This window comes from Chinchilla lanigera, unplaced genomic scaffold (genome assembly GCF_000276665.1).
Source record: "Chinchilla lanigera isolate Chin_1 unplaced genomic scaffold, ChiLan1.0 scaffold00012, whole genome shotgun sequence".
NCBI lineage: Eukaryota > Metazoa > Chordata > Mammalia > Rodentia > Chinchillidae > Chinchilla > Chinchilla lanigera.
This window is the reverse complement of record NW_004955413.1, coordinates 28016656-28027228: the sequence shown is the minus strand read 5'-3', so window position 1 is coordinate 28027228 and position 10573 is coordinate 28016656. Positions and strand designations below refer to the sequence as shown.

At 57.1% G+C, this 10573-nt stretch overlaps 1 protein-coding gene across 1 annotated transcript in view; it reads left to right on the top strand.

The window, feature by feature from the left end:
- The window catches only part of A4galt (alpha 1,4-galactosyltransferase), a 19997-nt gene extending 11131 nt beyond the window's left edge, over nt 1-8866 (top strand). The window contains exons 2-4 of the mRNA XM_005379423.2: nt 6410-6530; nt 6814-6924; nt 7691-8866. Of these exons, the coding sequence (XP_005379480.1) occupies nt 7720-8778 (1059 nt within the window). The 5' untranslated portion in view covers nt 6410-6530; nt 6814-6924; nt 7691-7719 and the 3' untranslated portion in view covers nt 8779-8866. The remainder of the gene's footprint in view (nt 1-6409; nt 6531-6813; nt 6925-7690) is intronic.
- The last annotated feature ends 1707 nt before the right edge of the window (nt 8867-10573 follow it).

Genomic DNA, 10573 nt, shown 5'->3' with positions numbered 1-10573 from the left:
CCCCCCCCCCAAGACCTCATATCTGAAAGGCCGGAATTACCGTACTGATCTGAGATGCTGCCTGCATTGTACTTGAAAGTTCCGCAATGAAAGTTCTGCCCGCTCCTGGGTTTTCTTTTGTTTCACTGATGTTTGATGATCTGCCAAAGCTGGCTTGTTTTAATTCCTGAAACTTTGATATTTGCATCTGTAAAGAGCCAGCAGATCCTTCCTTCTCAAGCGTTTTCCTGTAGATTTATTTATTTATTTTTTTTGGCTTTTTGAGACAGTGTCTCTATTAGTCTAGGCGGGCCTTGAGCTCACTTTGTAGCCCAGGCTGGTCTCCCAACTGGCAACGATCCTCCTGCCTCCGCCTCCCGAGTGCTGGGATTACAGGCGTGCGCCACAACGCCCAGCTTCTGTAGATTCTTGTATGTTTATTTTTCTAATCCCGAAATCACATCCAACATATCAGTTGGGCCAGAGACGATGGGTGTTGTCATGAGCTGCATACTCCATCCAAAAATATGCTCCGTCTTTTCCCGTGTTCAAGTTTACTTTTGTGTTCTTTGAGGTCCTTAAGAGTTTGCTCACATAGATTTTGAGCATCTTTTTTTGTAGTACTTGAGATTAAATATCGGGTTTTTTTTTTTACACAGGGTCTCACTATATGCTTCAGGCTGACCCTGGGGAAAGTTAAGAGCTGTGGCCACTACTTCTTGCTATCTATAAATGTGTGTGTGTGTGTGTGTGTGTGTGTGCGCGTGCATTCATGTTTGTGTTCTACTCCTGCTACTGATACAGGGGAAAGAAGCTCCCAACCTGCTGTATGTCTGGTACGAGTTCATGATCTCTAAACTTGAAGAGTGAATTTTAGGAACAACGGGGGTTAAGAGCAGAATATATATTTATTGGGGAAAGAAAGCTTCTGTCTGAGGGAGAGAGAGAGTAGACAGACAGACAGAGACAGACACACAGAGAGAGAGAGAGAGACAGAAGGTATCCCAAGTGGGTTGTCAAGGGCCCTGCCTTTTCTAGGGACTTTATAGAGCAAATCCATGAGGTGAGGTGGGTCCAAGGAGGGGAAAAATGGGAAATCACAAGGTGCGACAAAACTGTGGTCAATTAGTAAGATTACAAGTATAATGGCTCCGGTAAAATTATTTAAATCAGGATCAAATGGGGAAGCAAGTCACTTAGCAAGTGGGCATGACACAGGAGAGGAGCTTTTCCTGGAGGGGGTGGGTCAGAGGCTCTTCCTGGCTTTCCCAAGGTGATCAGGATGAATGAAGAGTATGAATCCCGGGGCTGGGGATTTAGCTCAGCGGCACAGCGCCTACCTGGCAAGCGCAAGGTCGCGAGTTCGATTTCTGGTACTGGAAGAAAAACAAACAAACAAAAAAGAGTATCAATCCCTAGCCCTTTTATTTCTTGTTTTGTTTTTCGTGTTTCTTCCGGTACCAGGAATCGAACTCACGACCTAGCGCTTGCCAGGCAGGCGCTTTTGCCGCTGAGCTAAATCCCCAGCCCCAATCCCTAGCCCTTTTGAAATTTATTTGTTTACTTATTATTTTGGAGCCAGGAATCGCACTCAGGACCTTGCACTTGCTAGGGCTGGGGATGAAGCTCAGCGGCACAGCGCCTGCCTGGCAAGTGCGAGGTCCTGAGTTCGATTCCCAGCACCAAAAAAAAAAAAAAAAAAAAAATTAAAAAGCATATCAATCCCCGATGCTTACCCTTAGGGAAAGTACGTAGGTGCATTTGATTCATCTCTTGTGTGGAGGTCTGGCCCTCAGCTGCAGGTGTCTGTTCCCCCCACAGTTGTAAGATATCCCACCCTCCGCACTGGCTCCTTGGAGATCCTGGCCCTGTCTGACTCCTAGAAGATTCCCGCCGAACTTAGCTGGCTCTAACACTATGGTTACAAACAGCTGAATTGAGCAGAAATATTCGAGGCAGCCAGACAGGGCCGGCCCTCGAGGGGCTCCGTGCAGAGGAGAACACAGCATAGCCGCGGCTGGCGGCGCATCTGAGGGGGGCCAGGCCTCAGGATAAAGACGGAATGACCAGGCCTACACGCCTCTCCGAGGGATAAGCAATAGACTATAATGGGTATCACCTGGTCAGTGAAGTCTAGACGGACTTCTTCACCCAGGTGGGTGCCCGGGACCTCCTGGCCCGGCCCTCCCAGGCAAGCTCCTTGCTCCTCCCGTGCACCCTCGCTACGTGACCGCTGCCCCACTGGACCGGTGCTACCTAACCGGCTGTCCTTGTAATTTTTTTTTTTTTTTTTTTTTCTTTTTGAAGCAGGGTCTTGCTATGCAGTTCAGGCTGGACTTGGGCTCACTTTGTAGCACAGGCTGGCCTCGAACTCAACAGCAGTCCTCCTGCCTCAGCCTCCTGAGTGCTGAGATTACAGGTGTGTGCAATCATGCCCAGCTCTTTTACTTGTTAGCTTACTGGTTGATCATAGTTTTGTCCCACATTGTACCCACCTCGTGTTTCGCTCTATAAAACTTCCCCTAAGTAGGTCAGAGGCAACCCACTCAGAACCCCTCCTGTCTCTCAGAAGCTGTCTCTCCCTCAGTAAAATTTCCCACTTGTAACCTCCCTTGTTCCTCAGAATTCACTCTCCTACTTTGGGGAGCGCAAACTCCGTGTATCTGGTATCTGACAGGTGGAGGGTTACAGTATTCCCTTATAGCCTTTATAGGACCTCTGTCAACCGGCGCGATGGGGTCAGCAGGTTTAACCCAGGCTCCCCTGCGCGGCAGGGATGAGGTGCAGAGCATAGCACTGGGTGTCCAGGGGCCGGCGGCGACAGTGACCGGGGGTCACAGGAAGCTGTGCTCGGGGACACTCCGTGCCAACAAGAAGACTGGTGTCGGGGTAGCCAGAAAGCAAAAGCACTGCCCACTGCACACGGACGAACCGGGCTTCCGGACTTTAAAGGCTCCGCGCCCAGCCCAGGTGCCCGCAGTGTGACTGACAGGAATGATTGACAGGGCGCTCAACACGCATGCGTGTCCCAGAATCAACGCTGATCTTAATCACATGCGGGGCACGTTATGCATATTCATGAACCCTTAATGAGGCGGGAGGTGAGGGGCAGCCTGGAGCATCAGCGATCTCTCAGGACCGTGCAAGGAGCAGGAGCCACAGTGTAACTGGCCCTGCAAACTAGAACTTGAAAAGTTCGTTTTCTTCCTTTAGAGACAAGTGGCCTCCTGCGGCCTAGGGCTTAAGCAGCTCCCCACCTCCCCTCGGCCCAGAGGGGTGTGCGTGCCCATCTGGAGGCTGAGCCCGGTTCCCTTTTGGAACGAAAGGGCCGTGGGGGAAGTGAGACCCGGCTGCCCCGCCCCTGTTCCCCACGGCAGAGCCCCCGCCCGCTGCAGGCCGGAGGTGGGGCGAACCCGCCCGCCGGGCGCACAGCTTCGCTGGCCACAGAGGGACTTCAGTGCCCCGGCCGGGGCAGGCTGCTCCTGGCCGGCTGCACCTGCACGCTGATGCCAGGAACACTCCCTCGGCTTTGAACCCTGGGGATCTGTGCTTCCCCAGTGCGGCTCAGCGGCCTGTACACGCTGTGTTGATGAGAAAGAACCCAGAGGTCGTTGGGCACAGCCACCTGGGTGAGGTAAGGACCGTTGTGGTGTTCAGAGGTAGAAGAAAAGTTCTGGGCATTTGTACTGCTTTGGAGTCCTCAATTGCTTCGCTCAGCTTTGCTGTGCTTTTGGTGGTTTTTTTTTTTTTTTTTTAATCTTTGCTTTTTTGAGACAGTTTTACTATGCATTCATTTCAGGCTGGCCTCGAACTCGGAGCAATCCTCCTGCCTCAGCCTCCTGAGTGCTGGGATTACAGGAGCGGGCCACCACTCCCGGCCTCTTTCTCTTCTTATAAAAAGCTTTATTGTAGGACGGGGAGCAGGATTTCAGTACCATCTAGAATCACGTAAGTGACTGGGGCCTCAGGTCATTCCGAGGCTTCTTTGTGAGCCCAGCTGGAGTTCCAGGTGTTTCTGTTTTTTTTGAAGCAGGGTCTCCTTATGTAGCTCAGGCTGGTCTCAGACTTTCGGTGATCCTCCTGCCTCAGCCTCCTGAGTGCTGGGATTATAGGTGTGCGCCACCACACCTGGCTAAAGTGTTTGCCAAAACAGTTTGCTGAACTTGTTGCCAACTACCTCCATTCCTTAACTAGAGAAGTTTGACCACAGGTGTCGGCCTTTGTGTTCTCCCTGTGGGGAGTGCTGCTCCTACTAGAGCCCTCGAACAGCAGAGCCGGGTTAGTGTTCTAGGCAGCTAAATTAGAAGTTAATATACAGGGGCTGGGGATTCAGCTCAGCGGCACAGCGCCTGCCTGGCAAGCGCAAGGTCGTGAGTTCGATTCCCAGTACCAGAAAAAAACAAAACAAAACAAAAAAAACAGAACAAAACAGAAATTAATATACAGTGGGAGAGGAGCTAGGCTCACTAGGAAGTCAGTGGAAAATAAAAGACCTGGCAACTTCGGCTGGAGGCGCATCTTGAGAAGGCCAGGCCTAAGAGTGCCAAGTGTGCTTGCCTCCAGGCCTCCCAGGAGGATAAGCAGTAATTTGAAATTATACCATAATTAGCACCACCTGGTCCAGGAAGTTCAGCTAGGCATCAGTCACCCAGGTGGGTGAACAAAACATCCAGACCTATCCCTCCCCCAAGTTCAGTTTTTGTTTCCTTGTCTTGTCTTTTTCTTTTTTTTTCTTTGAGACAGGGTCTCGCTATGCAGTTCAGGCTGGCCTTGAACTCACTTTGTAGCCCAGGCTGGCCTTGAACTCAATGATCCTCCTGCCTCAGCCTCCTGAGTGCTGGGATTACAGGCGTGTGCCAGCATGCCTAGCTTTGATTTTTAAAAACCTTAGTCCCGACATTTCCGGAGGCTCGCTTTGGTTCGATTGGCTGTATTTCTGTTTCTGCCTTACACTGACCGCTCCTCTTCTGCGAACCACACTGCATGGAACTTATCTCCCCCTCCCCTGCCCTTCCTGTCATTGCCCCGCCCTGGCAAGGCTCTGGGAGTGCTCTCGGGGACAGACAGACGCTTCTGTCCTGTGGCTCTGGGAGCCTGTGAGGTGACGCTGAGGAAGCTGGCGTTCCTGTCACACAGGCTGTGAGGAGCGTGGCAGTGGCACATGGTCCTACAGATGCTGAGCACGTGTGCTGTGCTCTGCCTTCACCTGGGCCCTTGCTTTGCCGCTGGCCTGCAAGGCGACACAGTGGGTACCTGGCACCAACGAAAAGGCATATTAGATTCAGTAAAACAAAGCCCCATTATCTTGCATTTTGGCTATCTTCATACGTTAAATATGCCGGAGCTTCTGCTGTGTGATTCTTTTAGCCCGGGCTGGCCACCTGGAGAGGCCTGTTGGGGGAGGGGCGGGAGCGTGCTTGGGGCCTGAGGTCACGTGGGCGCAGGGCTGCGGCTTCTTCTCCTGAGCTTTGGCTCCCACACCAAATATGGTGCAGCTGGGTGACCAGATGCGGGTCACGCACTCTTCCTGCCCACAGTGGCCCAGGTCCCAGCACCCAGGGCTCCCTGCAGTCAAGGCTCCTCTGCGGCTGGCCGTCTTCCATCTGCTGTCTGTCTGTCTGTCTGTCCGTCCACCCATCACGGTGGCTCACAGGGGGTTAAAAATGCTCAGGACCAAAATAGCCTCTCTCCCCACAGCTCGGGCGGGGGAGCCAGGGTCATGATTTGTACCACAAATAAGTAAAAGGCACCACGCAGGAGAACAAGAGCAGGCAGAGTATGAGGTGTGAGAGAAACTGGTGAACGTTTAAGTCAACAAAAATGTATTACAGGAAAGGACACATGCCGCGAATCCCCTCAGAGTCCCACAGATCCTGCCCTTGCTTCCAGCTCACATCCTGTCCTTCTTGGCAGTGAAGATTTACTGTAATCATTTTTTTTTTTTCTTTTGAGACAGGGTCTTGCTATGTATTCCGGGTTGGGCTTGAACTCACTATGTTGCCCAGGCGACCTTTAACTTGCGGCAGTCCTCCTGCCTCAGCCTCCCAAGGGCGGGGGTAACAGGTGTGCACCAGCACGGCCAGCTCTGAGTTGTCCATTTAAAGTGTCCCTGGCTGCCAGGTGTGAGGGCGTCAGTGAGCAGCTGATCGCTGCGGGAGAGGCCTGGCTCCCTGTGTGCTGGGGGCTGAGACCCCTCTGTCCTGCTGCTTCCCTCTGACCCCCTGCCCAAGCGCTGTTGCCCCGTGGACCATGTCCTTGTCCTTGTCTGTTTCTGAAGGCTCCTCGCTTCCTGGACAGGCTGGGTCTGATTCTTTCCCGCCCCCGGAGCTGTCCAAGCTCAGCCAGTGGGCAGCAGGCAGATGGGCTGTGCCTGGGTGCGGTGAGGCCGGGAAGTCCCAGCGCTGATGTCTCTCTCCTCCGCCTGTTGCAGATGGACTTACGGGAGCGACGAGGGCACAGAGAGGCTGCGCTCCTGCTGCTGGAGAAGCTTGGCTGCTGAGTCGGGACGGTCTCCACCAGCCCGCCCGCCCGCTCCAGCCCCAGGCTCCGGGGTGAGGGGACGGCTACTCAGGGATTCTGGGTGTCCCGGGGGTGGCTCCCTGCCTCCTCTGGCACCCAGACAGCACCTGGTCGGTTCCTCAGCCCCCTGGCACCCAGGATTCCTGGGCCCTGCCTTAAAAATGATGCCACTGTCCCCTGGGGCTGCCAAGCTCAGAGGGAGGGGACTGGGACTCAGAAGGGGCCGGGGGAGTGCTGGCCGGCTTGCTGTTGATAGTAAATACCACGTGGGTGACCAGGCACCTCTCGGTCCCCCTGTCGGTCTCCCTGCCGCAGGAGCTCGGGACAGCATGAACCTGGACCCCCTGCCCTGCCGCTCGAGGACCGTGCGACTCCGCGTGACCTGCAGAACCTTGCTGGGCCTGTTCGCTGGTCTGGGCGACCTAGGTGAGCGCGGCCCCCTCAGGACGACTGTCAGGGTCCGAGGACACAGTGTGGGCGGGCGCTGGGAAGGTCACCCAGGGCATGCGGGCTCACGGGGTTTACTAGGTGATAACAGGTGCATGGGTGAACGTAACGTGGGAGGACAGGGCCACAGCCTGGCTTGTACCCTGGCCATCTGTGGCACACGGGAGTGGCCCTTGCCACTGGCCACATGGACGTCACTGGACAGTGACGGGTGGAAAGCTGTTAGTGTTAGTCAAGGTCGCAGACCGTGGTACGAGCTCCCTGTCCCTTCCAGCTCCACACCTGTGCTAGAGGGCGGGGCCGCTGTAACCGGAGACCCCGCGTGTCTGCCGCTGCTCGAGGCTCCAAGCGCCTGGACCCAGCGTGGTGCCCATCCTGACGCAGTTCCTAAGCCAAGTGGTGTTGTTCTGGGCTCTCTGTCCCCAGGCCTGGTCACATGCCAGGTGGCAGTACTGTCCCCTTTCATGTCCCAGCTGCCCACCGTGGGTGACACCAGCCCAGTGCTTGGGAGCTTATGTGTTCTTACAGAAAGTGAAAGGGGCCCGACCGAGACCTCTGTCTGTCGTCCGTGGCTGCTGTTTTACTACGTCCCCAGCCCATTCTTTATTTTTATTTTGAGACATCTTGGTGAGTCACTAAATTGCCCAGGCTGGTTTGAACTAGCTCGAAATCCTCCTGACTCGGCCTCCCAGGATGCTGGCATCACAGGTCTTCCTGCCTGAACGTTGGTGTCCCTCTCTTGCAGACTAGCCAGGTCCGTGATCTGGGGAGACTATGTCCAGGCCCCCGGACTGCCTGCTGCAGCTGCTGTGGGGCACCCCCAGGCAGCGGGTCTGCACCTTCTTGCTCTTCGGCTTCAAATTCTCGTTCTTCGTCTCCCTTATCATCTACTGGCATGTTGGAGGAGAGCCCAAGGACCAAGGCCGCCTCTATAACCTGCCTGTGGACATCCCCTGCCCCACGTTGGGGCCCCCCGGCCCGCCCAACAGCACGCGACTTGCGGGCAGCAACATCTTCTTCCTGGAGACTTCGGAGCGGACCAGCCCCAACTTCCTGTTCATGTGCTCGGTGGAGTCGGCCGCCAGGGTGCACCCCGAGGCACAGGTGACCGTGCTGATGAAGGGGCTGCGCGGCGCCCCGCCGCCCCGGAACCTGGGCACCTCGCTCCTGGGCTGCTTCCCCAACGTGCAGATGCTGCCGCTGGACCTGGACGCGCTGTTCCGGGGGACCCCGCTGGCCGCCTGGCATGCGGCCTCCCGGTGGCGCTGGGAGCCCTACCTGCTGCCCGTGACCTCGGACGCCGCGCGCATCGCGCTGCTGTGGAAATTTGGGGGCGTCTACCTGGACACGGACTTCATCGTCCTCCGCAGCCTGGGGAACCTCAGCAACGCGCTGGGCGCCCAGTCGCGCTACGTCCTCAACGGCGCCTTCCTGGCCTTCGAGCGGCAGCACGAGTTCCTGGCGCTGTGCATGCGCGACTTCGTGGCCCACTACAACGGCTGGGTGTGGGGCCACCAGGGCCCCCAGCTGCTCACCCGCGTCTTCAAGCGGTGGTGCAACATCCGCAGCCTGGCCCAGGGCCGCAGCTGCCGCGGCGTCACCGCCCTGCCGCGCCAGGCCTTCTACCCCGTGCCCTGGCAGAGCTGGAAGAAGTACTTCGAGGACATCAGCCCCGCGGAGCTGTCAGGGCTGCTCAACGCCACCTACGCCACCCACGTGTGGAACAAGAAGAGCCAGGGCATGCGCTTCGAGGCCACGTCCCGGACGCTGCTGGCGCAGCTGTACGCCCGCTACTGCCCCACCACACACGCGGCCATGCGCCTGTACCTGTGAGGGGCCCGCTGGGGCTGGGGTGGGAGCAGGAGGCGGGAGACAGTGTGGGGCAGGGAGGTGGGGTGCCCCGGCCCGCATCTGCCCCTCCGGGCCAGCACGGCGGTGGTGGACATGCGCTGGGCCAGCGCCTTGTTGGGGCAGAGGCCGCCTGGGCTACATGAGCATCTGGGGTAGTGTCGACAGCAGGCCGTAAGATTGCCTGGGACCCAGCACTTGGAGGCTGAGACAGGAGGATCACTGAGAGTTTAAGGTCAGCCTGAACTAGGTGGCCAAGCTGTCTGAAAAGAGCAGACCTGGGCTGGAAGCAGCTTCCAGGAGGCTCAGGGAAGCTGGGTGGGCTGGGGCTGGGGCTGAGGGGGGCAGGGGAGCTGGAGACCCAGGCCCAGGAGCCGGGTGGGCTGGGGGCTGGGGGCTGGGGGAGGAGGGCTGGGCGGGGGCCGGGCCGCTGGCTGAGGGGCTGTGTGCTCGGCCGTGGCAGGTGACACACGTCAGTGCCACCCCCCGGCACAGGCTGCAGAAGTGCTTTTGGCTGGAGAGAAGCATCTTAAAGACCCCAGGCCGCTGTTGTGAGCAGACAGAGGCCACTCTGGAGGCCAAAAGGCCACCGTGGGACTTGGAGGAGCCCAGGGGAGTCGGCGCGTCTGCCAAGCAAAACGCCAGGAATCAGCCGCCTGCCGAGCACAGCGGTTCACGGAGCGGGGGTCGTAGGCACGGCAGGACGGAGGGCTCGCCCCCGGCTCGGCTGGGAGCTGCAGGGGGCCCCGGGGCGCAGGACCTTTCTTCCACCCAGTGGACGCGTGGAACACGGGTCAGAGTGACGGTCGTAGACGGCCGCAGGGCTCACAGCGGGAACCGGAAGCCCGAGCCCAAGACGCCGTGGGGCGCTGAACACGAACCCCGCGTGCTCGTCTCACAGCCGGGTACACCTCACACGCTGATCTCACGGTGGTAAAAATATATTTTTCTTTATGGTGAAAACTTTTTAGAAAACATTTTTGTAAGTTTCTCGAAAGGGTTCACAAGAGGAGTTTCCTGGCACGCAGGCCGGGGGGTTGTCACCCTGGGCGACCGCACAAGCTGCCACACAGGCACACGGGCCGATGGCTGTCACAAGCGAGTTTAGACTCGGAAGGAAGACTGGAGCCAGGCAGATGCGTTAAGGTGACTTCTGTCCCGCCCGCAGCAGCTGTTACAGTGCAGAATAATAAAATGACTCACACAAAGTGCGCTGTGACCCACGGAATGCTTCCGGCTCACAGCCCGTTCGTCCCGCTGTACAGCTGCAGGTGGGAGAAGCCTGTTTTTCCCACCTCGGTGTCCAAGGTTTGCAGAAAGCCTTGAGCAGAGTGTGGTGGCCCAGGCCTGTAATCCCAGCACCTGGGAGGCTGAGGCAGGAAGATCGCTGTTGAATTCAAAGCCAGCCCGAGTTACTTAGCGAGACCCTGTCTCAAAGCAAAAGCTTTGGTGGTTTCTTACAAGTTTTCCGGGTTCTACCCTGGTAGAAGCCTAGATCTGTTTTAACCTTACTGGAGCCTCAGGGTAAGGCCTGGCGCTGGCTGGGCTGGCTGGGGGCCTGGGCTGGGCCAGAGGAAAATCTGAGCTCTGCGTAGCGCAGCCCCAGCTGGTTCCAGTTAAGGGTTTGGCCTCTAATGCCAGGCCTTCTCACCAGGCAGAAGGTGGCGTCCAGAACGGGGACCCTGCAGGAGCTGTGCAGCAGCCACCAAAGCTGGCATTTATTGGCCTCTGGACTCTGCCTGCTGAGCAGCCGGGCAAGGGGTAAGCTGCCTGGCTCCAG